Below are 27,538 nucleotides of genomic sequence, written 5' to 3'. Positions count from 1 at the left end.
GAAGAGTCATTTTTTGTGGATGGGAAGTGCCAATTTTTTAAAATTAAAGATTGCATGACCTGGTTTTAGCGCACACAAACCAAATCGCGACTTGAAACCTACCACATGCAGTAGTCAGACTAGTAGTAGTAGTCAGACAAATCTGCGCGCAAAAAAATTGACAATGCTGGAAAGTTGCACGTATATTTCTACGAGTATATCGCTAATACTTACTCTAATTAACGGGTATGTGTGGACTCTTTTTGATTCGGCATCTACCTTCTTCTCCTCTATTACTTCGGTCGCCATTCTTTACACTTTCCAGTGATACAAACTGTGCAAATTATTCAAAACAACCCCCTTTGTATTTGTTTCAAATGGTTGTTGGTAACCATGAAGAATTACGCATGCGCTTTAAAAACGGAAGCGGAAGTTTCGGGCAGAAACACATGTCTGCAAATTGTAAACAAAAATATTTCATGTTAAACTTGCTTTAAGTTTTTAAGAAGTTGTTAAAATGAACGACACACTTAAATGTAAAATGAGTATTTGCACAAAGGCTTTAGAGAATAGAATATTTGGGGAAAATGCTTCTGAAAGCCTTTCAGCAATAGAGAACCTAGTCAAATTGTTTGATGTAGTTGGAGATGAAGTGTCAAGTAAAACTAAAAGTGGGCCAACTACTACCACACATGATGAAGCTCAAGCTATTACGTCCGCTCTCTCCAATATTTTACAATTTAGTGTATCATCAGAACAAATCCTTGGTCAAAAGGAGTTAAATGATCTCAAGAAGTATACAAGAGAAACGTTGTTTCCCCGGTGGATCGAGGCTGTGTTGAAAAATGTCTCTGTCGAAACAAACAATAAATTGAATGCATCAGATAAACACAGATTCGATGCACTCTTATTCAGTCTGGTTAAACAGGGGCCATCACTTCAAGTATTTATGATTCTAAACACAGCCCTTATTAATTCATGGTAAGCATGTGGGTTCTTGAAAATAGACAAATATATATACTATTCAAAAAAAGTAGGGGATATTTGATTTTGGGGGCATAATACTAAAATATGCAAATGACTACGAAAAAAGTCACTATAGAACCTAACAGAAGAAACATTTCCAGTAACATGTGACGCCCAAACGCACCAATAGCTACCGCATGGAATGCATGTGATGCTTGGGATCATCATGGGGGTCCAACCCAAGATTTGCACGACTCTGACTTTGAATGTTACAGTCATTGTGGCATTGAATTCCAGGGTGGAAACATCAGTTTAATTGTTTTAGTGACCAGAAAACAAATTTTGATATGCGTCGGCTTACCCAAAATGAAAGGTTACGTGCCCTTGGCATGCTACAGATCGGCACAACACAGGCGGTTGTGGCGCGGACGATGAATGTTTCTCAGTCTGTCATAAGCAGGCTATGGTCCAGATACCGTGATACACAATCTGTACAGGACAGACCACGCTCAGGTCGACCAAGGGCGACAACTCAAGCCCAGGATCGATTTATCCGTACCTTGGCCTTGAGAAATCGTGTCATCACAGCAAATCAGATCAGCGCTCGTCTTCAAACAGACACTGGTGTGAGAGTGAGTGGCCAGACGATTCGGAATCGACTGCATAGGGTCACCTTCGCGCACGACGTCCTCGCGTGATCCCTTGTTTGAGAGATCATCACATTCAGGCAAGACGTCGTTGGTGTAGGGATCGTCAACACTGGGATAATCGACGCTGGAGCAATGTGATGTTTTCAGATGAGTCAAGGTTCACTGTTGATTTTTTGGACAGACATAGGAGGGTGTGGCGTCGTCGAAACGAGCGCTTCCAAGACGTTAACGTCATCAGACATGATCAATTTGGGGGTGGTTCTGTTATGGTGTGGGGAGGCATCACTGTTGCTGGAAGAACGGCTTTACATGTTGTTGCAGGGCGTGTTACAGGCCAGTACTACCGGGACAACATCTTGGCAGTCCATGTTGTGCCGTTCGCACGACGTCATGGCCGCCGTTTCATCTTCCAGGATGACAACGCAAGATGTCACAGGGCCAGGATCGTTACAGGTTACCTCCAACAACAGAACATCACCACATTACCTTGGCCAGCACTGAGTCCCGACCTCTCCCCCATCGAGCATGTCTGGGACATGCTTGGACAGAGGTTACGTCAACGTCAACAACGTCCTGCCAATGTCCAAGAACTTGCTGATGCGTTGCAACAGGAATGGGACAATCTGGACCAAAATGACCTTAGACGTCTCATTAGGAGTATGCCACGTCGGATCAATGCTTGTTTGGCAAACAGAGGAGGATTTACCCGTTACTGACTTGGTTGTGATGCTGTGGTAACTTTGCTGTTTGACCCTGGGTATCATTTTACCCTTATAATGGCCAGTCTGTGCCTTACTTAGTCTAAGGATCATTTGGAATAAATCGATGAATGTGAACTTCATTTCATTTTGTCATTTGTTTCTTCGTCAGTTTCATTAGGTGACTTTAATAACACTTAAAAATCAAATATCCCCTACTTTTTTTGAATAGTATATATACTGGTAAGAGACAGTCGACAGCCGTTTCATTTTACTTTATTTTACTAGATAGGGTGCCAGTTAATTTGTCCACAAGCAAAGTTGTCCACAATGAAGTCGTCCACAAGGCGTTGGTTATGTCGTCCACAAATAATGGTTAAGTCATCCACAACTATTACTTGACCCATACACAACTATTAATGGTTAATTCGTCCACAACTAATACTTGACTCGTACACAATTTAAATGTATGAAATAAATAAGTTTTACTGTTTTATTGTTGTTGATTACCGATTACGACCAAGATTAGTTCACTGCCATTTTTGTAATAAAGTATGTTCGTATTGTTTGTTAATTGGCTTTATAATTTTAGATTTTAGGTCAGTTCACCGGTGTTTTTGTAGTAAAGTGTATTGGTATTGTTATTTAATTGCCGTTATGATTTTAAATTTGAGATTAGTTGATCAATGTTTTTGTAATAAAGTATAGGCCTACTCGTATTGATTGTTAATTGGCGTTATGATTTTAATGTTTAGACAACATTTGATTGACTTGATATGAAATCTGAATATAAATTATTCGATGGATTGGATTAACGTTAGTGATAGGATTAGTTTATGATGTCTAACATAGTAGATCTTCTTTATAAAAAGGTATTTTACAATTACATTGAAAGATTAATCACTCACCAAAATACATCACAGACTCCACGTATTATCAAGTGTTTTTGGTATGTCAATGAATTCCGTGCAATTTTCGCTCCAAATTTAACTTAGTTAAACACCCGTAGTATGCAATGCCTTATATGGCATGGAACCGGATACAGTAACAAAATTCCCAAAATTGGCTGAGAAATGAGAGCGATCTATTGTTATGCATAGTCATCGGAAAATTTCATATTCGCTGTGAATTTCAAATGGAGTTGTGACTAAAGTTGTTCTTGTGTATAGAAATGATGATTATTATTAATATATAGCTAATAATGAATATAGTGACAAATGAATGGCCTCAGTCTTATTTCTATGCTTATAGAGAATAGTTCGGCATATCAGTTGGTTAAGTATTATGGGAGGTATCAAAATTACTGGTAATTGCACTAATTGTTTGGATTGTCTTCTGTTGTTTGTTATTCATGAATGCGACCGCTCTAGCTTGGCGATAGTCTACCAATTCAATTGAGAAATAAGTCTGTATTATTTTGCTATATGCATAGGCCATATTATCTTAGGTGCAGTTTGATATCAAACAAATGTCTCATATTTTTGTGTTTGAAAATAGAAGCTTACATAAATCTAGAGTAAAACATATTTCTTATTTATTTTCAGTGCTGGATTTTCACAAATGAAGTTCATATCACTAATGGAATCCTTTATCAGTGAAAAACTTCAGTCATTATTTCTGAAACAATGCCTAGTTGAAAAGAATTCCACCAATACAGCATTTGATCAGAAACAGAACTATGTAGAGTGGGAAGAACTGATATCAGCATTGTCTTCTTTTCCAGATAGGATTGCTGGAAAACTTCAAAACCATAACAGGTATAATCTTTATTAACAATAATGATAATACACATGGCCTGTTATTGTCTTTTACAAGTGGACCTTATCGATTTTTGAATAATTTTGTATGCTTTTTAATGAATTGCATACTCCTCACAGTGTTTCGTTTGATTAGACCTAATCCCACTTAACATTGCTGTAAAGAAAGCAAATTTCTGTTCCACTCAACAGCTCAAGTATCAGAAGCCAATCAAGCAATGGCCATAGATGGATTTCTCGGTCCATTGTTTCAGGAATATGAATGAGATGTGGTGTGTTTTTTTATACGCCCACATTTTCATGTTGACGTATATTGACATCGTCCCTGTCCGGACGTCCATTCATCTGTCCGTCCATCCGTCCACAATTTTTTGTGGACACTCTACAGGTCACAATTATTATCCGATTTCAACGAAGCTTTAAATATAGGTTTATCTCCCTAAGATCTTGGTTCCTTTCGATATTGGCATGCATCGGACCGTAACTTCATGGATTATGGCCCCTGATTGTACGAAAAATCGCGTTTTTATCTTGTGGACCCTATAGAGGTCACAATTTTTATGTGATTTTGTTGAAATTTGAAATGTAAGTTTATAACCCAAAGATCCTGGATCCTTTCGATATTCGCGCATGGCCCCTGACTGTACGAAAAATTGCATTTTTAGCTTGTGATCCCTCTAGAGGTCACAATTATTATCCTATTAAAGAAAACGTGTGAATATATCACCGTTACACCGTAATGATGGTTGAGTTCGAATTTCGTGAAAATTGGACAAAAACTGGCGGACAAAATGGCCGCCCCTCGTATAACTCAAATGGTGTAAATATGTGGTATATCAAGGTTGTAGACCCTCTAGAGGCCACAATTTTTTTCTGACTTTGATGCAACCTTAAATTTATGCTTATATCACAAAGGTCTTGGTTCCTTTTGATATTCGCGCATATCAGATCGTAACTTCCTGAATTATGGCCCTTGATCGTATGAAAAATTGCGTTTTAAGCATGTGGTCCCTCTACAGTTAACAATTTTTATCAAATTTAAAAAAAAAAACGTTTGGATATATCACCGTCACACCCTAATGATGGTTGAGTTCGAATTTTGTGAAAATCGGACCAAAACTGCCAGACAAAATGGCTGCCCCTCGTACGCTAATAGTGTAAAAATATGGTATATCAAAGTTGTGGACTCTCTAGAGGTCACAATTTTGATCCGATTTTGATGAAACTTGAAATGCATGTTTATAACCCAAAGATCTTGGTTCCTGTCGATATTCACATATATCTGATCATACGTTCCTGAATCATGGCCCTTGATGTTACAAAAAATCGCTTTTTGTTTAGCTTGTTCTCTATCGATCTCTTGAAAAATGTGGGTGTATCCTGCCTGGCAGCCGCTGGTTTAGATAATTTAGTGATAGGACAACATAAGTATCTGCACTATTATGTTTTACTTCGAGTAATATTTAATGTAGAGAGAATAGAGATTTCCTCATCTGTAATAAAATATACCAGTCTTTTTAAATTAAATGTATTCTTTTTTTTCTATTTTACTACAGTGACAAGTTTTTACCAATAAATTACATAGAGTTGCTAGGCAACACAATAATAATTGTTTTAGAAGAAGTACATAGTTTACTGAAAAGTGATCAAGACTGTAGTCTAGAATTTATAAGTAGACTGATAGGCAAACTTTGTCTGACTGGATATGCTGGTTAGTTTTATCTTTTTGTTTGTTTCAATTATGTGGTCTATCACACAATTTCTTTCAAGGTTGACATCATTTGAAAGGTGAGAATAGAAATGAAATGGGGTTTAACGTCCTACTGTTCTGCTCCAACTGGGCTAATGAAGATGGGCATACGCCATACAGTGTGCTATGAGGGAAATTTTGCCCGGGCAGCTGCACTATGGCCTATTCTTATATCAAATTCCAACTGCCAAGGGATCTTTACGTGCACTGCAATGTATACACGGTCCTCGTTTTTTTTTTTTTTGTCCCATCGGAACGACTAGACAGCTGTCCTTGTCAGGCCCTCCGTCCCGCACCACTGACATGGGGAAACCACGCTGGAAAATCCTGATGAACTTTCTCGGCCAACGTAGCTATCGAACATGCGACCACCAGGCTAGCGAGCCAGCATTGTTACCCACTTAGCCGCTGTTGCTCCCAATGAATAGAGCTAGTTGTATCAGATTGCAGCAGTTTAAGATTTGCTTATATTTCAGACACATAAAATCTTATGCTGCAATCTGATATAACTAGTTCTATTCTCACTTTTCAAATGATGACAGCCTCAAACTATTCTTATTCATGCTGAAACAAGTGCTTCTGTTCATTATATTCACTGAGGATTTTCAGTACAGATATATATAATCCGTCTTTAGTAATAGATTATTAATTCAGCAATAATTACACCAAAACTATGAAATAAATATTTTAGAATGGTAAAGTTTAAAATCATACGAAAAATTTAGGACAACTGTCAATATTAAAAATTCTTGAATTAGAAGACTTGTATCCTATTGCAACATATTCCTTTAGTGGCACAACAAAGCAAAACATGTGCTAATTGAATGTAAACAGTTATTATTTAATTAAGAAGAGCCAAGAATTAGTGAGACACAATTGAAATGAACCACTCGCGAGACAGTGCAGTTGAAAGGTGATTTTTTGCATGACTGTAGACTTAACATTTATTGACATAATAAAATCAACACCAAACCATGAATTCAAGGCTATAACAACTTTACAGTATAAAGCAGGCACAAGGCGTAAAAATCAAAATTCTGTTACAACGTTCAGACAGAATAGTGTCCGCTCTGATGACATCTTCAACGGTAACTAAAATATGAAATGTTTTTTTTCAGATATATTATGGAATAGTATGATAAGTAGATTATGTGTATTTGTGAAACAAAATTATATATGGTGTAGGATATGTGAACGAATTGTAACCAGAGTACCAGATAAATGTATAGAATGTGTTATTGTACCACTATTACAGAAAATACCATGGTAACATTAAAATTTATCTTAATAAAATGTTACTGTCAATTTCTTGCATGTGGGCCTAATATATAATGGCTAATTATTTCTAGAATGTTTAAACTACCAGTTATTAAAAAATTAACACTCTTGTTTTTCACAGGGAGTGGACCTTAAACCCCATCTCTCTCTCTCTCTCTCTCTCTCTCTCTCTCTCTCTCTCTCTCAGACTCTTGTGAATGCAATTCTGTAAACAAAACATTCAATCCTAAGTGTATACATTAAAGTACATTAGCAATACATACCTAATGATTTACGATAATATAAATTCAAATACTGTAGACATTGTTCATTGTTGAATTCTGGCTACTGGAATTTTGGTCCCAAATTTGACTGCGGACCCACCTTCAACATAGTGAAGATAGGTCATTAAGTGTTATAGAACAGTGCCTTCATCTTACAGTCCTGCCTTTGATAGACCTATATTCAATATGAGTTATTTCATTTGTATGTTTATTGTAGAAATTCATACTTTATCGGTCAGTTCTTTCTGAAATAGAAAAACCTTAGAATTTATACAAGATTAGATTTTGATCTTCAGATGTAGTTGAATTAGTTGGGTATAATAATGATATATCTTATATCTTAGGTATGGATTGGTGGATAAATTTTTAGGTGATAGTATTTTAACCAACAGAAAGATACATTATTTATTATGTACGAAACTTCTTTTTCATAGATATTTTGATGAAGTAAGTACATATCTATTTATATATGTATTTAGACTTGTGTATTTATAGGGCAATAGTTGTCACTCACAGCTGTACGTTAGATCATAATGTGTTTCTTTTTTTAAATATTGATTCAAAAAATATAACATACAGGTACATCATACAGTATATTACATTATAGGGTTTATCATTGCATCATCTGTACATTTAATTATGTCATACAATTTCAAATCATTTATTTTACATTCATTTATTATTGCCAGTAGATGTTTATCTTTAGCATTGTGTGCAGGGGATACTTACTTCTATTGTTCTAAAAGTGTCCTGTTTTATTGTTATATGTAATTATATTTCACTTGGATTTCCCTTAAGATGTGTTATCTCCCCTTAAGGAGGTCAGAGTCTTGACATTATTAGCAACTTGTTGGGTACATCTTAAGGAAAAATTTTAAGCCGTTGAGCAGTAGATTAAAGTACTGACCCTTTCCACGAAGTGAAAGGATTAATGTGGTTTTTGGTATGGGGTGGGGGGGGGTCGAAGTGGGGTCTGCCATTGTGTCAAGAGGCGTAGCTTCAATACCAAGCTTATGGAGAATTATTTGTTTCTGTTTGATGGCCTTCAGTTTACATTATTAAAAATTTTAATATAATGGAAGACAGAAAAATTTTAATCAAATTCTATTGGTTTCAATTGACATTGAATATCAAATGCTAAAAATTCAGTTAAAATAGCCTTGAAAAACTAGTTAGATACAGATATTTGTGTGAGCACAACATTTGACTTCTTACCTAAAATTTGCCAAACCACACAAGTCCTTTACTTTTCTGTATTTCTTAGGATGTTTAATGATGTGCCTTTTCCATTTGTATTCTCAATTATATTAAATTTTTTCTTGTTTGTCATTCTTGCTTACCTTTATAGACACAGCTGGTAAGAAATGTTTTAGGATATCTGGCCTCCTCTCGTACAAGACGTTTGCTATATTTGGAGGTAAATAGAATTTGCTCATTGTTTATAGCTATTACTATATATGGAGCAGTGCTTTTCATATGCTCACACATAGTTTGGGGATATAAAGTTGTCGCCTCTGTTAACGCGGAGTTTTCGCAGGATTTTTTTCAATCTTGGTATGAAGCACCATACGAAGATGATCCCTGTGGATCTTAATCATTTTCTGATCTTCCGTGTTGTTTTCCTCCCACGCACAAGTGGATCATTGAAATAAAAACTTGAACCATATGTTGGTCCCAAAATGACCTAATTTGTGTCAAGTGGACTTAAACCCCACCTCTCTCTCTCTCTCTCTTTGTTTTAATATATTGCTATTTTTATAGTATAATAATTATATTACAGACAATGAAGAATTTATTAAGTGTATGGGGTGATGGTAGTGCTATTAAACATACATCATATTCTCAACATCTGTTTATATCTAGAGCTTTAATGATATGTATTGGTTATTTAAATGAAAAAGAGAAGTCATTGTTGAAGGAAGGTAAGTAAACTATGTTGATTATTAAGTCTCACTGAAAGATACATTATGGGAGATTAGATAAAGAGCTGGCAGTTCTCACTATAATAGTTAAAACAAGATATTGTAAAGGAAATTTGCTGAAAATTTCAGTCAAATTGATCCACTCTGAACTGAGAATTTTAAGTCGTGATTATCCATTTCTTAATTTTAAGTCTCGATTATCCATTTCTTGATTTAATCAGTAGATATTGCAGGCTAGCGATGACATCGAGAGTTTATTATGGTCTGGATAAGTTAATTAATGTCTAATTAATAATTTAGATAACATTTCAGGCCTAAAGAAAGACCTGCAATTTCTTGTATAATGTATGTTTAACTTTGATATGAAATGAAATGGAGTTTAATGTCTTACTTTTCTGCACCGACAGGGCTCGTGAAGACAGGAACTTTGATATAAAAGAGAGCCAGAAATGGTGTTTAATATTTGTCTGTGATATCTCAGTGGAAGGGTAGTTTACTATCCACTTTATCTGCATGCTACTGACAATAATATAATGTTCAAGGTGACACTATTCCTTGTTAGATACAATCAAGGAATTGAACTCACAGCTTGGCATTTATTCACCCATCCCATCTAAATGTTATATTAAGACCAAGAAATTCTAAGATACCTTCAAAGTTATATGCCTTCTTTAATACAGATCATATACAATAGCCTGTTATCTTGCTTTCAATGTACGTACTGGACCACAATGGCTGACTCTTTATGTGGGTTGAAAAAAAAATCTATCAAATGATACTGATTTCTTTTTAGAGTTTGTAGGAATTCTAATGCCAGCAGTTCAATGTCATATTGGTAGTTCTGATATGAAGCTACGTAAACTTGGTATGGTAGTAGCAGAAACGCTAACAAGTACCTTAGATCCTAAAGGACCAAAACTACACTTTGAGGTGAGTTATATTATTATGCATGACACTAAGACTATAGCGGGGGGTTGGATGGCCGAATGGTTAGCACGTGCGTGCTGTATCATAAGGTCTGTCATTGAGACAACTGGCGTGGTTTCGAATCCCCGGTTGTACGGGATAAGGAGTAGGGTCGCCTTTCCAACCTTGTGAGTTTTCTCTGGGTCCTCTGGTTTCCTCCCACTGCTAAAAAACCATATGCGCAAGTGAACTATTGAAATAAAAGTGAACCATGTGTTAGTCCCGAAATGACCTACTTTGTGGACATTAAACTATCTCTCTCTCTCTCTCTCTTTCTCTCTCTCTCTCTCTAAGACTATAGGGGTGCAGGGTACATATCCAAGGTATTAGGACATTTTACTTGCACGCCAATATGTACACGGGGCCTCAGTTTTTCATCACATCCGAACGACTAAACAGCTGTCCTTGTCAGGTTCTCTGTCCTGCATCACTGACAAGGGGAAACTTTGACTTGTGCACAACGTAATTGTAGAAAGTACATCTGTATAAAATAACCATTTTTGCATAGACAGAAGTTTGCTGAGGATGGTGCATGGAATGCAAAATTAATCTCTTAATTTCTAAATTCACATTTTCGGTGTGAGTTCTGTTCTCGTCAAGTAGGTTGATAAAAAAAATTATCTGTGTGGTAAGCAAGATCATTGGGAAATAACTGGTTCTAGTAAGTAAAACATGATTGGATATTTTTCTCAATTGTATTATGACTATGTTATAGTTTGAGAGAGATGTAGAGGTGTATGATTTATTATCATATCTTCATGTACCTGAAGATACAAGCACACAGACACCAGAAGCAATACCAAGGTTTGTTGTCTGTTCTATAGCCCTGATTAGTTAAGAATCAATAGTAAAACAGTTCCCCTTATTTCATTTTTAAGAATTTTTTTCTTTGTTTCCTTGCTTCTGAAATCCAAATCAAAATTGTTGCTGCATTTAGCTTAACTTAGTGATTTAGTTAGTGCATAATGCAGTATATGCTTTTGTATTCTAATGAATCAATGAAATCGTTGACATTAACTTGATGTTATCATTTGAAGAAGATCATAATTGTGCAGTTCTAAATCTTATTCTTTGTTTCCTTAAGTCATAGGATCATCAGATATACGAATAAATAATTCAATGTATTATAATTTAAACCACAAAATACACAAAACCAACACATATATAACATTAATAATAATAATAGTCTATTTATACTGCGCAATATCCATGCATGAGCATGCTCAAAGCGCAGTCCAAAAATGATCACAACTGTCACAAAGTGAAATGCCTTCTTAAACAAAAAGGTTTTAAGTCTGGATCTAAACACAGCAATATCTGGAGAGTTCTTTATTTCCAGTGGCAGATCATTCCACTCTGTTGGGGCTGAGTAGGAAAAAGTTCTTTGACCAAAACGGGCTGTTTTAGGCTTAGGCACTACAAGGAGTTTCTTATCTACTGATCTGAAGGTCTTTACAGGAGTATAGGATTGCAAGAGATCACTCAGGTATTTTGGGGCAGTACCATTTAAACATCGAAATGTATAACAGAGAATTTTAAGTTTGATTCTGTAACTAACAGGAAGAAAATGAAGTTCTTTGAGAATTGGTGTTATGTGACTGTAACGAGGAGCAAGAGATATTATTCTAGCTGCTGTGTTCTGGATCTTTTGGAGTCGCGAAACAAGAGAAGTAGGAGCACCAGCCAGTAAACTATTGCAGTAATCTATCCTGGAAAGAATCAACGAGGACACCAGTATCTTAGTCGAATCAGCATTAAGATATTTCCTGATGCACCCAATGTTCCGTAGAATGAGATAGCACACTTTAGATATATGGTTGATGTGGGTTTCCATATTAAGATTGCTATCAAACATCACTCCAAGATTTCTTATACTATTTGAAATTGGAATAGAGAAGTTGCCAACATGGACATTGGTTATACCGCATAGATCACGTCTAGATTCAGGACCAAGAAGTAAAGCTTCAGTTTTCTCATCATTAAGTTTTAATTTATTTGCTGTCATCCACAATTTAATTTGTTCATAACACTTTGAGAGTTGGGAATTGGTTGAAGCAGCTGACATTCAAACACCAAAACTTGAAGAAGAGGAACTTTGTAGAGAGGTATATAATTATTTAATAAATTTGATTACAGATTAGAAAAGAAAGATATTGAACCAGTAACATGTAAAACAACAGATAATCCAACAAATTTAACAGATGACCAAAATACTAAACATAATATTCAAACAGACGTAGAACTTGATAGGTAAGTATTGATAGATAGACATCTTGTTTCGGGGGAAGGAGAGAGAGAAATGGGGATTAATGTCCAGGTCATTTTGGGACTAACAGCTGGTTCAATTATATTTTTATATTTCCATAATTCGCTTGCACGTGGAGGTCTTTAGCAGTGGGAGGAAACCGTAGATAACCCAGAGGCTGGACAGGCGACCCTACTCCTTGTCACGTACAACTGGGGAATTGAAACCACACCAGTTGACTTAATGACAAACCTTATGATACAACATTGATCAAAACATTATAATCATTCTAGAGAATGAGATGAGCCAAGAAGAATTTTTAGGTGAACTAGTTTTAGATCAGGGTTTAAAAGCTGGTTGTCTGCTTTTCGAATCTAGTTTTTTTTGAGAGGTGACAAGTATAAAAAAAAAATCCAATTGTCGTCTGCGACAACCAAGGCAAAACTCAGTGTGTACGTAAAATAAAATCTTTTAATTCTCCCGTCAATTTTCTTCAATCTCTGGTATGTTTTGGAAATTTATAAAGCTTATAATACGAGTAGTGAGTCTAGTTCTTATCATGCCCTTTGACTATTGTTGCTATGACTATGTGGTGCCATAATGTATTTGATTAACCAGTTTACTGAACAGTAGGTCTATACAAGGATCTGTTGGGTTTATTTGAAACTATGTATTTTATTCAGGATGTAATTGTGACCATAAATTGATGTTATATATTTTACAGTGATGATGATCTAGAACCATACGATATGTCAAATGATGTCAAAGTGACAAAAGTGAAAAATCCCAAATATATCCGAGATTGTATGGAAGGTAATTTACTTTATTTCCTTATTAGATCGTTAGATCGTAAGGTCTGTGGTTTCGATTCCCTGCGTGTAAGTGACGAGGTGTAGGGTGCCTGTCCAACCTCACAGGTTTTCTCTGAGTTCTCCGGTTTCCTCACACTGCTAAAAACGCCTACGCACAAGCAAATTTTACAAATAAAATAGAACCATATGTTAGTCCTGAAATGACCTAGTTTGTGTCGAGTGGACTTTAAATCCCATTTCTCTCTCTCTCCGCAGACACTATGTAATGGTATGAAAATAATAATATGGATTCGGGAGCCATTTGCAATGAATAAAGAAAAACATATCTATGGTGGCCCATGGTCGCAATAGCGTTTTTGGGGTTATTTTTTGTATTTCATTTAAAATCATAAAAAATAAAAGTAAAAAAAAAGAAACATTTTTTTTTCTTTTGTTTTACAAAATAAAAAAAAATCTTTTTAAAATTTAAGAAAAAAAAAATCTTTTTAAATTAAAAAGAAAAAAAAATCTTTTTAAAATTTAAGAAAAAAAAAATCTTTTTAAAATAAAAAAAAATCTATATAAAAAAAATTAATAAAATATTTAAGATTAAAAAAATCTATAAAAAAAATAACATTTTAATTAAAAAAAAAAAATAAGTGAAATAGAAAAAATCAAAAAAAGAATTCTGCACGTGGCCCATCGTCGTAATAGTGTCTTGATTATCCAGACTCAGTATAAAATCAGCCTACGACAGCTATCATTCGACTCGAGTGACCAGAAATACCTCGTGGCCCATTGTTGCTATAGTGTCTCGATTATCCTATGTGGCATAACTCGAGCGACAAGAAACGAGTTTGTAGTTATCTCCCCTTCCGAAAGGAAAAAGGTAAACAGACATCAACACGTGAAACACAATTTTTCCACCCATGACGTCTATGGACTTGGATATATGTATTTATACATATGCAAGTCAATAGAAATGTATAATTAATAGACTATAGAAGCCTAGCGTCATTTAGACTAGTTTATCCAGTCTAACTAGAACTAGGCCTACATACATAATGACGTTTGAAGTCATTGACTTAAATGACACCATTCGGCCTACTAGTGCGCAAGGCCTATTCTCCCCTCAAAAGGCTTATGTAATGTTTTTAAAACACTTGGTCTCCCTGAGGTCGAATTTCAAAAGTAGTTAACAACTTTGAAACTAATCCTCGAAGTATAGGCCTACTACTACTAAGTAGCCGTGCGCGCTGTATCATAAAGCCTGTCATATCATAAAGCCCGTCATTGAGTCAACTGGCGTGATTTCGAATCCCCGGTTGTACGTGACAAGGAGTAGGGTGACCTGTCGTTCAGATTATCCTGTGTGGGATCTATGAAGAACGTATGGTATAGACTCGAGCGACAAGAAACCAGTCTATAGTTACCTCACATCAAGGCACAAGTAATTTTAACTAAAATCTATTAAAATTAAATTTTAAGTTACAATCGATCTTCGTGAAACGCATAAATTTAAAATTTCACTTTGATTTTAAAATCTGTTAGTGATTTTAGCTTCAGTTTTTGTGAAACCCCTGCTCTCCCTGAGGTCATCGCTAGTCCCCCGCTACGACCACAGGAACGGGTAAGAGGTGCGAAAGTGCGATGGCGGACAACATCAATTTCAAAGACAAAATAGAGCATGATAGCCTACGTGGACTTCGTCTGGGGCCTGTTTTACTAAGATAAAATTCAGATTTTAGTATTTGATTGGATAATAGATAATATTAGATTTATTTTAGTGCTTAGCTAATCAAAATTGAAGTATCTACAATTATGTTGACGTGAGATAACTACAGACTCGTTTCTTGTCGTTCGAGTTTATACGTTCTTCATAGATCCCACACATAATAATCGAGATACTACTGCAACAATGGGCCACAAAATGTTTCTGGTCGCTCTAGTCTAATGATAGCTGTATACTTGGTCTGGATACTCAAGACACTATTGCGACGATGGGCCACGTCGGGAATTATTTTTTATCTTTTCTTTTTCAATTTTTTTTTTTCATTTAATTTTTTTTTTAATATTATTTATTTTATTATTTTTTTTTTAAATATATTTTATTTTTTTTTTTATATATATATATATAGATTTTTTTTTTCATTTTAAAAGATTTTTTTTTTTTCTAAATTTTAAAAAGATTTTTTTTTTTTTTAAATTTTTAAAAAGATTTTTTTTTTAATTTTTTAAAAAGATTTTTTTTTTTAAATTTTAAAAGATTATTTTTTTTTATTTTGTAAAAAAAAAAAATGTTTCTTTTTTTTTTTGTACTAATATTTTTATTATTTTAAATGAAATACCAAAAATAACCCAAAAAACGCTATTGCGACCATGGGCCACCATACATATCCCACAAGACAATGCGGAAATAATTAGTATTGACTGATTCAGAAAGGACAAAATGATAATAAAATGGACTAAACAGGCATAAACAACTGTAGTTTAATTTGAACTGTTCACATATTTCACCAAACATAATGAATGAATTAGAAATTACAATAATTATTTTAAAAATGAATATAAATCACTTTATTACATTAATATAATTATTTAGGCCCAATTTCGGCTAAATGTAGCATAGACTGTTTATTGTCGTAACTATGGTACCAGTTCTTGACAATCAAAACTTATCCCCTTTATTGTTAAACTCTTAAATATGTTCTAATCTACTTAAAATTGGAGCCATCTGATGGCCTACAGAGTTGATTATGGGCTTTTCATGTTAATAAATGTTTAAATAAAAGCTTATGTAACCTTTGAAGTCAGAAAAAAGACCTGCAATAAGCAGATTTAGTTATTACATAATGCATCTCAATACACGTTTGTGCAGGTTTGATATGTTCTGATGATGCAGAGAGAGTAGAGGCCTGTCTTTTTAGTGCTGAACAGTTAATTAGAAAATCACCTGATGGTCTTAAAGAGGTTTGTTTCTCAATACTTTTAACCTTAATTGTATGTAAGCAATAAGCCTTCTTATTGATGTCCAGATAATTATTACACAATCAGTTAATTATTCACAATCAGATAATTATTTTGCAATCAGATAATTATTTCACAATCGGTTAATTTTTTCACAATCAGTTAATTATTTTAAATTTAACTTGTTCTTTTAAAGCTACTCTGATTTCAGAAGATCTTCTGTGTTTTCTGCAGAAGAGAACAGTTAATTGTTGATACACAGGACATAAATCTATGCAATATAATTACGGTTTCGACTATGCTTTTCTCGTCTTTATCAACACTAATAAACACCAGATGAGTTGCAGTGTCCTGTATATTTCCATGGATTTATAAAGATGTCTGGATATATGTGTTCATTGGAAGAAAGTCCATCTCTTCTTGGAAGAGGAAAAATTATATTTATGTTTTATAACTTATTATTTTTTATAATGTAGATTGCAGCAGAATTTAGTAAAATATTGCTACATTTACAAAACAATTTTTCAACACGTGGTTTTGACGCAGTTAGATTTGGTGCCATGGTAGCTTTAGCTGTTGAATGTCCCGTTGAGGTAGGCAACTTTTTGAAAACCAAAGTATTGGATTGTTATCGAAATAGACTAAAGATAATTTTATTTAAAATGGCTATATCACATTGATTTGGGTCAAAAATAAAATCGTAGATTACAATTTGTCTTCATTGAAAATCTCATGACTATAGATTTACAGATAAATCCCGTGTTTAGATGTAGTTGACTTAGTTCTTCACTGTTAACACAATAAGCTAGAATTTGAACTAAAAGATGAATTCCAAAATTGAGATAGCACATGGTACATTAGAGTACCAATTCAACACTTTATTTTGATTTAAATAAAAGTCTTAGCTCCTTACTAATTATATATATTTAAAATTACTTGAAGTGATCAGACAAAAATTTATATTTTTTTCAAGGTGGCTGGTTACCTCAGCAGTCAATTCTATGAAAGAAATTACAACCTAAGACAAAGAATGGATATTCTAGAGGTATTACATACTATTACCAACTATTAGTAAATGTCTACAAATGCCAGACATCAACAATAATTAAACACACAAGCAATCAGTGTGTTTGTTCATAAGAATGATGAAGGGCAAAAGCAAACTACTCCTCGGTGATATTTGTAACAAGGCTATAATTTCTACGAACAAAGTTCTCATATTAGATTAACGTCCTTATTTCTTCTAACTGTTATTATTATAGGTTCTCTCTGCAGCTGCTCAAGAATTAGCCAAACCAGTTGATAAAAACAGAGTCAGGTCAGTAATCCAAAGTTTTAGCAAATAAAGTGAGTTACAGCTACATATTGTAATACCCTTAAAAAGGTATTTGAAATTTAAAATTATTAAGTTTGTGGATTTTATCCCGACTTTTTTCCTAAATATTTTAAATAGGCTATAACTTTAAGTGAACTCTTTGACACCAACATAAAGATATGGCTTCCACTGATGCAGAAACTTACCATCAATGAGTGTTGTATGCAATGAGAATAGAGTGAAGAATGGCATGTCATAATTAAAGATAATACTATTTATTTTATGATCAGTAGTGGAATACCGCGTTTTATCAGTGAAATAAAAGTGTTATTCCACTGGCTAGATGTTTTTACCTAAAATGATTGTAAAATCATAAAATAAATAGAACATTTGTCGTTTTGTCGTGAATAACATATTTTATTTCATCTCTAAGCAAGAAAACGTTTATATTTTCACTCATGCTACGCATTCGTGAAAATATAAGTTTTCTTGCTTCTCGATGAAATAAAATATGTTATTTACGACAAAACGACAAATATCCTCTATATATTCAGTAATTAACCATTCTATCTTTCCAGCCACAAATACATTGAATTTATATTTCAGGCAACATCAACCAGTAAAAGAAATAAAACCAGTTAAAGAATCAGACGATTGGAGAGAAATTGTAGAAAAACGTATAGAGGGTAAAACGAGGCGCTTTATTAAAGGTCGCACACAACCAGAACCTGCACAAGTAGCCAATCGTTTTGCTCCTGTAGCCGGACACTTTTTCTTTCCACTGCTGAACAAGGTTGACAGGTATTTGTGTTGTATTAAAAAAAAGTATAAGGGTGGTTGGCGATATGAAACAGGATTTATGCAGAAACATGTATAGATTTATGTTGATAAATACTCATTCAAACTGCTCCATATTAGGTGCCCATCAGTCATTTTTTCTTGGAACTGTAATAAACAACCAATCTGGCTTTTTGGGTCCTGAAGGAAAACATGTATGGTTTATTATTTAAAGTTCATTAGTTGCAACAATTATTGAATGATGATAATTTTCAGTAGCTTAGCATGTTATTGCATCTTCACGTTATATAAAGACTGACCTTGTACAACATTTTGAAACAATACTGTCATTTATAAACTATAACAGTTAATTCATGAATTACTTATGTTAATTGTGTTTTATGTCTGTTTTGTAGAAGTCAACCTAGTTTTGATTTATTAGGAAAAGAAACTATTGTATTAAGAAAGCTTATATATTCACTTGGTATCATTCTCCATTCGGCTTTACATGTTCCAGTAAGTACTAATTACCGTAAACACTGTTATTCTAATTCTAATCCATTTATCAACATCTAAATAAAACCATAATTATATAAATTATGGGCTAGACTGTGTTTAAAAGATAGAATTATATGCTCTTGAGATACATTAATGATGATAGCCAAAATAATTATCAACTAATGTAAACTTCAAACGGACATAACTTAATAGCTGATCGATTTGTTTCATTTTTGGAATAATATGCTTTGTATTTAAATATTTTGTGGCAAGTCGCTCCTTTAAGATGTTCTGAATTATCTTAGGTCCGTGTAATCTGTCTTGATAAAATTACCTTGTTAGTATCAAATTGTTCTGTATTTGATTAATTTTAATATTTACTTCAATAAGCTATATGCATGTGTTCGCAGGTTTGATCGGTAAACCTGTGGTGGACATATAAAAATGTATATTTTTGGAATAATCTTTCAGTTAGCTACACAAATGTGTGTAAATTTACTAGAGTTCATTTGGGCTTTAAGATATCATTCAGATAGGTAAGTAGTTTGTTTATATTATTTTGGATATTAAATTGTTCATGACTTAATCGATGCTAAGAGCTCTTTAAATTGATTGTTTTACTTTTAATTAAGATAACAAAATCAAAATATCAACTATAGATAATCTCCCAGCTTGGATTCAGTCAGATTAAAAAAGAGGCCCATCAAAGATTTTAGCAAAGATTATGGCACTGGGGGCTTTTTTTGACCATTGCTCTGCAAAAGATGATAAAAGTGTTGACAGAGTTTAAATTTATCAATAAACGATTTTTGGAATGATATTCTTTTAAGAGATTCAACTTAAACACATGCAGTTTACATGAAATTAAAAATTCCTCAAATGACGATCAGAGACTTTAATTAGAAACAGGAAATTTACGTGTACCACATTTTTTTATTTCAAGTGTTAAGGATTCCTGTTGTCTGATATCTTGTATTTGAAGTAGCCAACTGATAGTCCCAAATGCTTGTTTTATCCCTTTCAGAATTTGACACAAACATGAATGTTAGAAAATGTTGGAAAAAGAAATCAATATCGGTTATTTGTATAGTTTATGTGTTGTTATTTTCAGCTGTATTAGACAAGCATTACTATATGCTACATCCATGGTTATACTAGTATTACCACCATTTTGTGTTTTAACTGATTTACAAGATGTGATGTTAGAAACAAAATCATGGTTACAAGGTAAACAATAATACAAACCAATTTAATCATGTACAATATATAAGTCAACTTAACATTATTCAAGTCATATCTATTTCTTTCTTGTGTCTGGAGTAATTAGTTACATTTAGTTTCAATTATTTGTTGGTTTCTATAATATTAAATAAGTTTATGTTATATTATTATAGAAACTATTGATAATGATACTGATATGGAGTGTAAAAGGATGGCGTTACAAGCTTTAGTTTTATTGGAAAATACTATGCAACAGGTAATTGCAACAGAAATTTGTAGCTTGTCGTGTTATTTATCAATATATTTCTTTGTGTGTCAGAGAGAGCTCACAAAGTTGGGCAGGTGACACGACTTCTTGTTACGCTCATGCTTTGGATCGAAACCACACCACTTGACACATAAAGATAAACATTTTATATGGTGCCTCAGTTTTACAGAGAAAATTTCACTTCCACCATAAAAGTAAATATTACATTTAAAATAACCATTAAAGATACCTTCCCACGTGCAAACTGTGTGATTTGATGATATATTTGAACTTAAAACATATTCAAACTAACTAACCTATCAAAAACATGCTTCAAATCCCTCTCAAAACATTGTATTCCCCGAGGAGATACCCCAAGCTATAAAAAAATCTATTTTTAGAAGTCATGTTTATCACCTAACTTGGTTGAGGTAGGGCCCATTTTCAGAAAGTATTTGTCATTACTTACTGTCCATACATATTGAGACCAAATAAATTCATGAATTATTTTCTGTCAACTTCTTTTTCCACCATTTAATTGCAGAGTCTTACAATCTACTGAAAAATGACATAAAAAGTGATGATGCATGTATTTCATGTTTTTTGGGGTTTTTTTTCATCAAATTCTGCATACAATCTACTTTAATGACTCTTTGTAGCTATGATGTCATGTAAAATATAATTTTTAGCATCCTATAAAGAGTTGATGCTCAATCAGACAAAAGGAAGAAGTGGGGTGCTGCAGAAAACTATATAAAAAGTTGATAAGGTTAAACCAGATATTTATTTAAAAGAGTTTTAATGTTACTTAATAATATGTGGCTTATTGTCATCTTATTTTTTATTTTCAGGGTTTTAAACTCGATCTGAATGATGGTAGAGCATAACAACCTTACATCTATGATTTTACTTGAATGAATGAATGAATGAACAATTAAATTTGATGAATCAAATGATTACAAACTTCTCGAACTTGAATCAAATACAGTGTATTTACAAACTTCTTGAATCAAATATTTACAAATTTGTTTTGTTTTGGTTTACCATTGAAAACTGAACATTCCACAATTTACAATCAAAGGACTTTGTTCAGCAGTGGTCCAAGAATGAGAATTTGTAGCACTATGCAGTGTGTTTTTTTATAGAAAAGGTGCCATAACAACCTAGGTGGAAGTGGTTGTTAACTAGCAGTAGCAGTAGTATTTAAGTGCAAGGATATGATGGGTCACTGGTCCGTGCCACTAGTAACACATGCGATGTAAATATAATAAGACTGGATGACTGGAAGTAATTGTTGTATGATCTAGCCAGTGATATTTATGCCTAAATTAATTTACATGTACCAGTAGTGAAATTACAGTCATTGTCCATAAACAAGTCCACTGTTGACTACACATGATGATTATTTTGTATATACACTATGTACACTTGGAATACAAGCTAAAGGACTTCAAAAGTTTTATCCATATGATGGAAGCTTGAACAGATTTTGTAAATTTGTAGGTAATCCACGGGACCAGATATATGGTTTTTACCTTGAGAACTTCACTTTTCCACATAAAGCAAGGGGTCTCTTTTTCACCGAAGGTGTTTATTTCTATCTGCATTGACCAAACCATACCATGTTCACATTGTTTTAAAGTGACATTTTTACATACAGGACCGGTATTGATGTAATGATATACGCCAACTTCCACCATTCTCTCTCAATTAGAATCAAAGTTATCGAGCTCCAAAGTCTTGACCAATCAAATTGCTTATTAATCTGCTTAACCTAAGCCAAATGCTCATTATTGAACTTAGTCATGGTATTGATGTAATGAAACTATAGAAGCAAAGTCATCCTGTCCCAAAGCACCGACCAATCAAATTGGATAAGCAGAAAATGCTCATCATCAAACACAGTCAAGGCATTCACCTAATAAACACCTACACCCGACGCGTTTTTTTAAAAAGTATTATCTAATAAGCACAGTTAACTATTCGTAACAAAACACAACACAAGGTATATATGTATATAAGTACTTCTGTATTAAGTAAGACGTTCCTTAACACATACAGGTCACGTTTTCAAGGTATCCTGTATGTGTTACGAAGCGTCGTTATTAAATAATAGAGAAGTACTTACAACCATATATACCTTGTGTTTTGTTATGAAATTATTATTTTGTCGTTTGTGAATCAGCCTTTAGTAATTACTTTCACATTGTGTTGTAGGATATTTTTTATTTGTTTATTACAAAATAGCTCCCGAAACCATAGGGTACACGACTCGTGTACTGATTATAAAATGTTAATTGTGTCTTGATATTGGATATTGGGATCCGATAGTTTCACGGCAAGATAGCATCATCAATAAAGATTGAAATTGATCAATATTGAATTCTAATTCGTGTTTTAATTTCGAATACTATGGAAAATATTGAATTAGAGACTTAGCTCCTTTAAACCCTGTGATTGAATGATCTAAAATTAAACAACCCCCTTTAATAAGATACGTCGTCTCGTTGAATTTATAAAACAAATGATTCCGTACTTAATTGTTTTATTTTATTACACTGGGGGATACCGAATTGAGTTGAGCGGGAACTAGTACAGACCCCAAACACAGGGTCCGTGAGAGGTTGGGGGGCAGCTGGGACATTTGTCCAGGGGCCTAGAGGAGCCCGGGGTATGCTGAGTAATATATTATAAAAAAAAATGTTGGTATAAATTAAGAAAAAGATACACTGTTTCTTGATCGTAAAGTAGAAGAAAATCGGTAGCTTTTCTGAAAGTGGGTGGCGTGGGTAGGATTCTGTCAATCCACTTTTTGGAAAAAATGGTGAATTAAAAACTATAAGCCCCGGCCCGTACTCGTTCCGCTTATGGCTCGCGTCTCATGGTCAGGGTATCCGGGGCCCCTTCCGTTTGAATCCAGTTCAACATGATTTTGGGTATTGGGGGAAAAAATTAATAATATGTGATGAAAAAGAAAAAAAATTGTTTTTGATATTTTGGCGTCAGATGGTCACGGCCTTTTATACGCCTACATTTTCATGTGGACGTATATTGTCGTCGCCCCTCCGTCCGTCCACAATTTGTTTGTGGACACGCTACAGGTCACAATTCTTATCCGATTTTGACGAAACTTGAAATATAGGTTTATCTCCAAACGATCTCGGCTGCTTTCGATATTGGCATGTGTCGGATCGAAACTTCATGGATTATGGCCCCTGTTTGTACGAAAAATCACGTTTTTAGCTTGTGGGCCCTACATAGGTCACAATTTTTATCCGATTTTGTTGAAACTTGAAATGTAAGTTGATAACCCACAGATCTCGATTCCTTTCGATATTCGCGCATATCGGACCGTAACTTCCTGAATTATAGCCCCTGATTGGACGAAAAATCGCGTTTTTAGCTTGTGGACCCTATAGAGGTAATAATTTTTATCCAATTTTAAAAAAACGTATTATTATATCACCGTTACACCCTAAGGAGGGCGGAGTTCGAATATCGTGAAAATCGGCCCAAAACTGACAGACAAAATGGCCGCCCTTCGTTCTCAAATGGCGTAAAAATATGGTATATCAAGGTTGTGGACCCTATAGAGGTCACAATTTTTATCCGATTTTGTTGAAACTTGAAATGGAAGTTTATAACCCAAAGACCTCGGTTCCTTTCGATATTCGCGCATATCGGACCGTAACTTCCTGAATTATGGCCCCTGATTGTACGAAAAATCGCGTTTTTAGCTTGTGGACCCTATAGAGGTCATAATTTTTATCCGATTTAAAAAAAAAATTATTATATCACCGTTACACCCTAAGGAAGGCTGAGTTCGAATTTCGTGAAAATCGGCCCAAAACTGACAGACAAAATGGCCGCCCTTCGTTCTCAAATAGCGTAAAAATATGGTATATCAAGGTTGTGGACCCTATAGAGGTCACAATTTTTATCCGATTTTGTTGAAACTTGAAATGTAAATGTAAGTTTATAACCCAAAGATCTCATTTCCTTTCGATATTTGCGCATACCGAATTGTAATTTCCTGAATTATGGCCCTTGATTGTAGGAAAAATCACTTTCTTTTCAGCTTGTTCTCTATCTATCTCTCGAAAATGTGGGCGTATCCTGTCTGGCAGCCGCTGGTTTTTCCATTTGTTTACTTGTTTAAAAAAAAAAAAATCCAGTCAAATCGTGTACATCTGATTATTATTACATCAGTATTGGGTAATTCGACATGCCAGCTTGCACGGTTGCTCGTATAGTACCAGAATGTCTTTGCAACTTCATCTGCTGACCTTGGAAGAACGAAAAGGGTAACAACACGGGTCCGATATGTCCGATCAAGCAACCCCACGTCGACAACCGTTTGGAAAGATATGGAGTCGAAGCATGCGGTTCTGTGTAGACTATCGCCGAAGACCGCTTTTGCAACTAGTATAATACAGGCTTGTACCAGTTTACTGTTAATGTCATTCGGGCTGGTTAACACCCCTTCAACTTTCCAGCGACTTGTGGAAGATGTTCTATGTGGACTTCAATGGGTCGAATGTCTATTGTTTATGGATGATATAATTGTTGAAACTGTAACTACCCAAGGATCACTCAAAAGGCTAAAACACGTATTTCAAAGACTCTTGGAAAATGTCTTTTCTTTCAAACTAAAGTCCGATTCTTGGGGCACATCGTTTCGGACGTCGGAGTGGAGACGGGTCCGGAGAAAAGAGAGGAAATTCGGGATTGGCCGATATCAAGAATGTTAACCGGTTAGGAAGTTCCTTAATTGGATTAATTGTGCTTCTACTATCGGAAATTTATTTTGGGATTTTCCATAACACGACCTCTTCACAAGCTAGTTGAACAGAGAAAACACGCCCTATTGCAGAAAAGGAAAAATAACTCTACCGGATGCGGGTGGAGGCAGACCACCATAAAATTTCATCATCTCGGTACCGAGGCAGGCCACCATTAAATTTCATCATCTCGGTACCCACGAATTGTAGTTTGTCTATTTATAGCAATTCCCTCTCTCTTTTTTTTCTCCCCTTTAGCATGCCCATTTTTGTTGATTTTTTGGTCTAGAATGGACGAAGAGGGTTTGAATTAACATTTTCTGCCAGGTTTTGGTAAATATTCATGATTTTGAGGCGGAAGGATAAGAGGGTTATCAGGTTAGCGACGGCGATATGTACGGCAACTAGTTACATGTTTTTAGTATGCTTCTTCAAGTTTGTGTATCTCAAAATTTTGGTGGTCAACCTCATACAAATTTTAGTGCAAAGACATGACCATTTGTTCCTCTGTCTGTAGTGAAAAGCATTCAGCCCAACGAAAATTTGGGGAAAAGTTGGAGGTGGGCAAAGAGGCCAGAATTAACATTGAAGTCAATGGGGAAATTAATGGTGGTCTGCCTCCGGGTGCAATCCACAACCACTTTCTTGTTATTAACGAAAACTACTCAATTTTACACGAATACTGGCAGAGGTTACAAAGCTTTCCTGGGATTGGCAAAAGATGAAAATCACTGTCCTGGAATTGCGGACAGGAGATGACACGTGCAATCATATGTAATGCCCATTATTTGAAGAATAAAACACTGTATTGCTATTGTTATGTTTCTTTTATATTTTAATAAAAAAGAAAAGAAAAATAGATGCACCTCGATATTTTTTATATTTAATTCCCGTACCGGCTTTCAGTTCATGTCAGCATGGACCTTAAGTATTATAAGGTCCATGATGTCAGTAATATTCCTCAATAATTACTATCTCCGTTTGTACGACAGAAAATGAAATAGGCCTAAAATATTATTTTAAAATTCATCGATAGTTAAAATCATCCATCAAAAGGCATGGCGATCGACCTCAACGTATTTTCAGGTCTTGTTTGCTATTCGCCCACGTGTTAAGTTTTCGCGCCAAATTTAACCATTTTACTATTTTTGTAGTATGAAATTTAATGAAAGGCGTATGCAGACCCGTGGTGCCTTATGTTGTAATCAAAGCTAGTATTTTCATGCGAAACCACGGGATAATGCCGTTATCGCCGAGAATTTCAAAATGGAGTCCTAGCAAAAGTTGTGCTTCATGGATTAGCAGAAAATACGTTAACTGCTGTTTATAAATAGCTAATAATTTAGAGCGCTTTCGGGTTTGGTAGCCTATATAACGTTGGACTGTTGTTGTGTAAGGCACATTTAGTTGTCAGGTGAATGTTTCTTTGGGTTGGAAATTATAATTAAAATAGCGTGATGACGCGACCACGTGCGCGAACGATTCTTACGAAAGAAAATGTATAGGCCTAACAAATTAAAATATTGTGTATTGACATCGGTACGCGGAGCTAATTAATGGGAAGTAAATACGAATTAAACATGAACAAATTTCTGACAACTTTTTTTGAAATAAAATACGCAGTTGAGAGTGGGATTACGTAGGATTGATTAGGGCAATCAAATACGCACCTAGGTTGGTATTTAGGCGAGTGGTGGAGCGTGAGAGCGACAGCACGCTTCAAATGTGAAAGCCTATGGAAAGTCTTTTAGTGTAGAAAATTAAACATCATTTCAGTTATGCATTATGGATCAATTCCGTCAGTATGAAGAGAAACTTTAAATTTGAGGTTAATGTGTGAATTATATCATAAAATTGAAGTGTCTTTGACGCAAATTAACCAAAATTGTTTTATTTTTGCATGTTGTGCAGACAAGACAAATAAATTATCTAGCCCAATTTTTGAAAATTCCAACAGATGGGGAATTGTTGGAAAGATATTTTCTGAAAATTTGATGCCAATATCTTCAATAGGTGCTGAGAAATGGTCTTCGGTCACTTCTTTTGCAAATTCTAAAAAAAGGTGTTAGGGGAGAGCGGGGCTAGTTCTCACCATTTTTAATAAAACCAGCATATCTCGATAACGTTGAAGCTAGTACGTTTCCGTAGACTATACATGTACTAGATTAAAGACAGTGGAGTTGACTAATATACAGCATACATTAAAGAGTTTTATTGCCAAGCCCAGGCGTATACAAGTAATTTCATCTCAAAGTCACCATGTCCGAATGGGTGAACATCCCCCCCCCCCCCGGTTGGGGAAAGTTCGCCCGGAGAAATAAAAAGACATTTATTTTCAGTTATTTATCTATTCAATGAAACTAAATTTGCAAAAATTTCTTCATTGCCTCTCCTGTTAATTGTCCTCTCGACGTCCGTCTCTAACTTTCCACCCAAATTTTCGTTGGGATTAACACAGATGGAACAA

At 34.6% G+C, this 27,538-nt stretch overlaps 1 protein-coding gene across 2 annotated transcripts; it reads left to right on the top strand.

The window, feature by feature from the left end:
• The first annotated feature begins 412 nt into the window (after positions 1–412).
• LOC126810539 (telomere length regulation protein TEL2 homolog) lies at positions 413–22,765 on the top strand. Of its 2 annotated transcripts, XM_056099086.1 has the most exons (21): positions 413–960; positions 3,838–4,050; positions 5,607–5,761; positions 6,919–7,066; positions 7,686–7,788; positions 8,690–8,758; positions 9,122–9,263; positions 10,057–10,193; positions 10,945–11,033; positions 12,366–12,479; positions 13,199–13,287; positions 16,144–16,235; positions 16,709–16,825; positions 17,206–17,277; positions 17,495–17,550; positions 18,154–18,348; positions 18,741–18,840; positions 19,294–19,358; positions 19,934–20,049; positions 20,217–20,299; positions 21,142–22,765. In XM_056099086.1, the coding sequence occupies exons 1-21, from the start codon at positions 497–499 to the stop codon at positions 21,175–21,177; spliced, it is 2,655 nt and encodes an 884-aa protein (XP_055955061.1). In that variant the 5' UTR covers positions 413–496; the 3' UTR covers positions 21,178–22,765. The 2 variants fall into 2 exon arrangements, with proteins under 2 accessions (XP_055955061.1, XP_055955062.1); XM_056099087.1 differs by lacking the exons at positions 413–960; positions 3,838–4,050; positions 5,607–5,761; positions 6,919–7,066; positions 7,686–7,788 and adding an exon at positions 8,094–8,162.
• Positions 22,766–27,538: the final 4,773 nt, after the last annotated feature.

This window comes from Patella vulgata, chromosome 2, assembly GCF_932274485.2.
Source record: "Patella vulgata chromosome 2, xgPatVulg1.2, whole genome shotgun sequence".
Lineage (NCBI taxonomy): Eukaryota > Metazoa > Mollusca > Gastropoda > Patellidae > Patella > Patella vulgata.
The sequence above is the reverse complement of the archived record's forward strand: the minus strand, read 5'-3'. Positions and strand labels throughout refer to the sequence as shown.

Bases quoted from the DNA above. Each gene is read 5' to 3' on its own strand.
- LOC126810539 (XM_056099086.1), top strand. From the start codon at position 497: ATGAACGACACACTTAAATGTAAAATGAGTATTTGCACAAAGGCTTTA. The intron at 4,051-5,606 runs GTATAATCTTTA...ATTTTACTACAG, and splicing joins AAACTTCAAAACCATAACAG to TGACAAGTTTTTACCAATAA. The intron at 16,236-16,708 runs GTTTGTTTCTCA...TTTATAATGTAG, and splicing joins CACCTGATGGTCTTAAAGAG to ATTGCAGCAGAATTTAGTAA.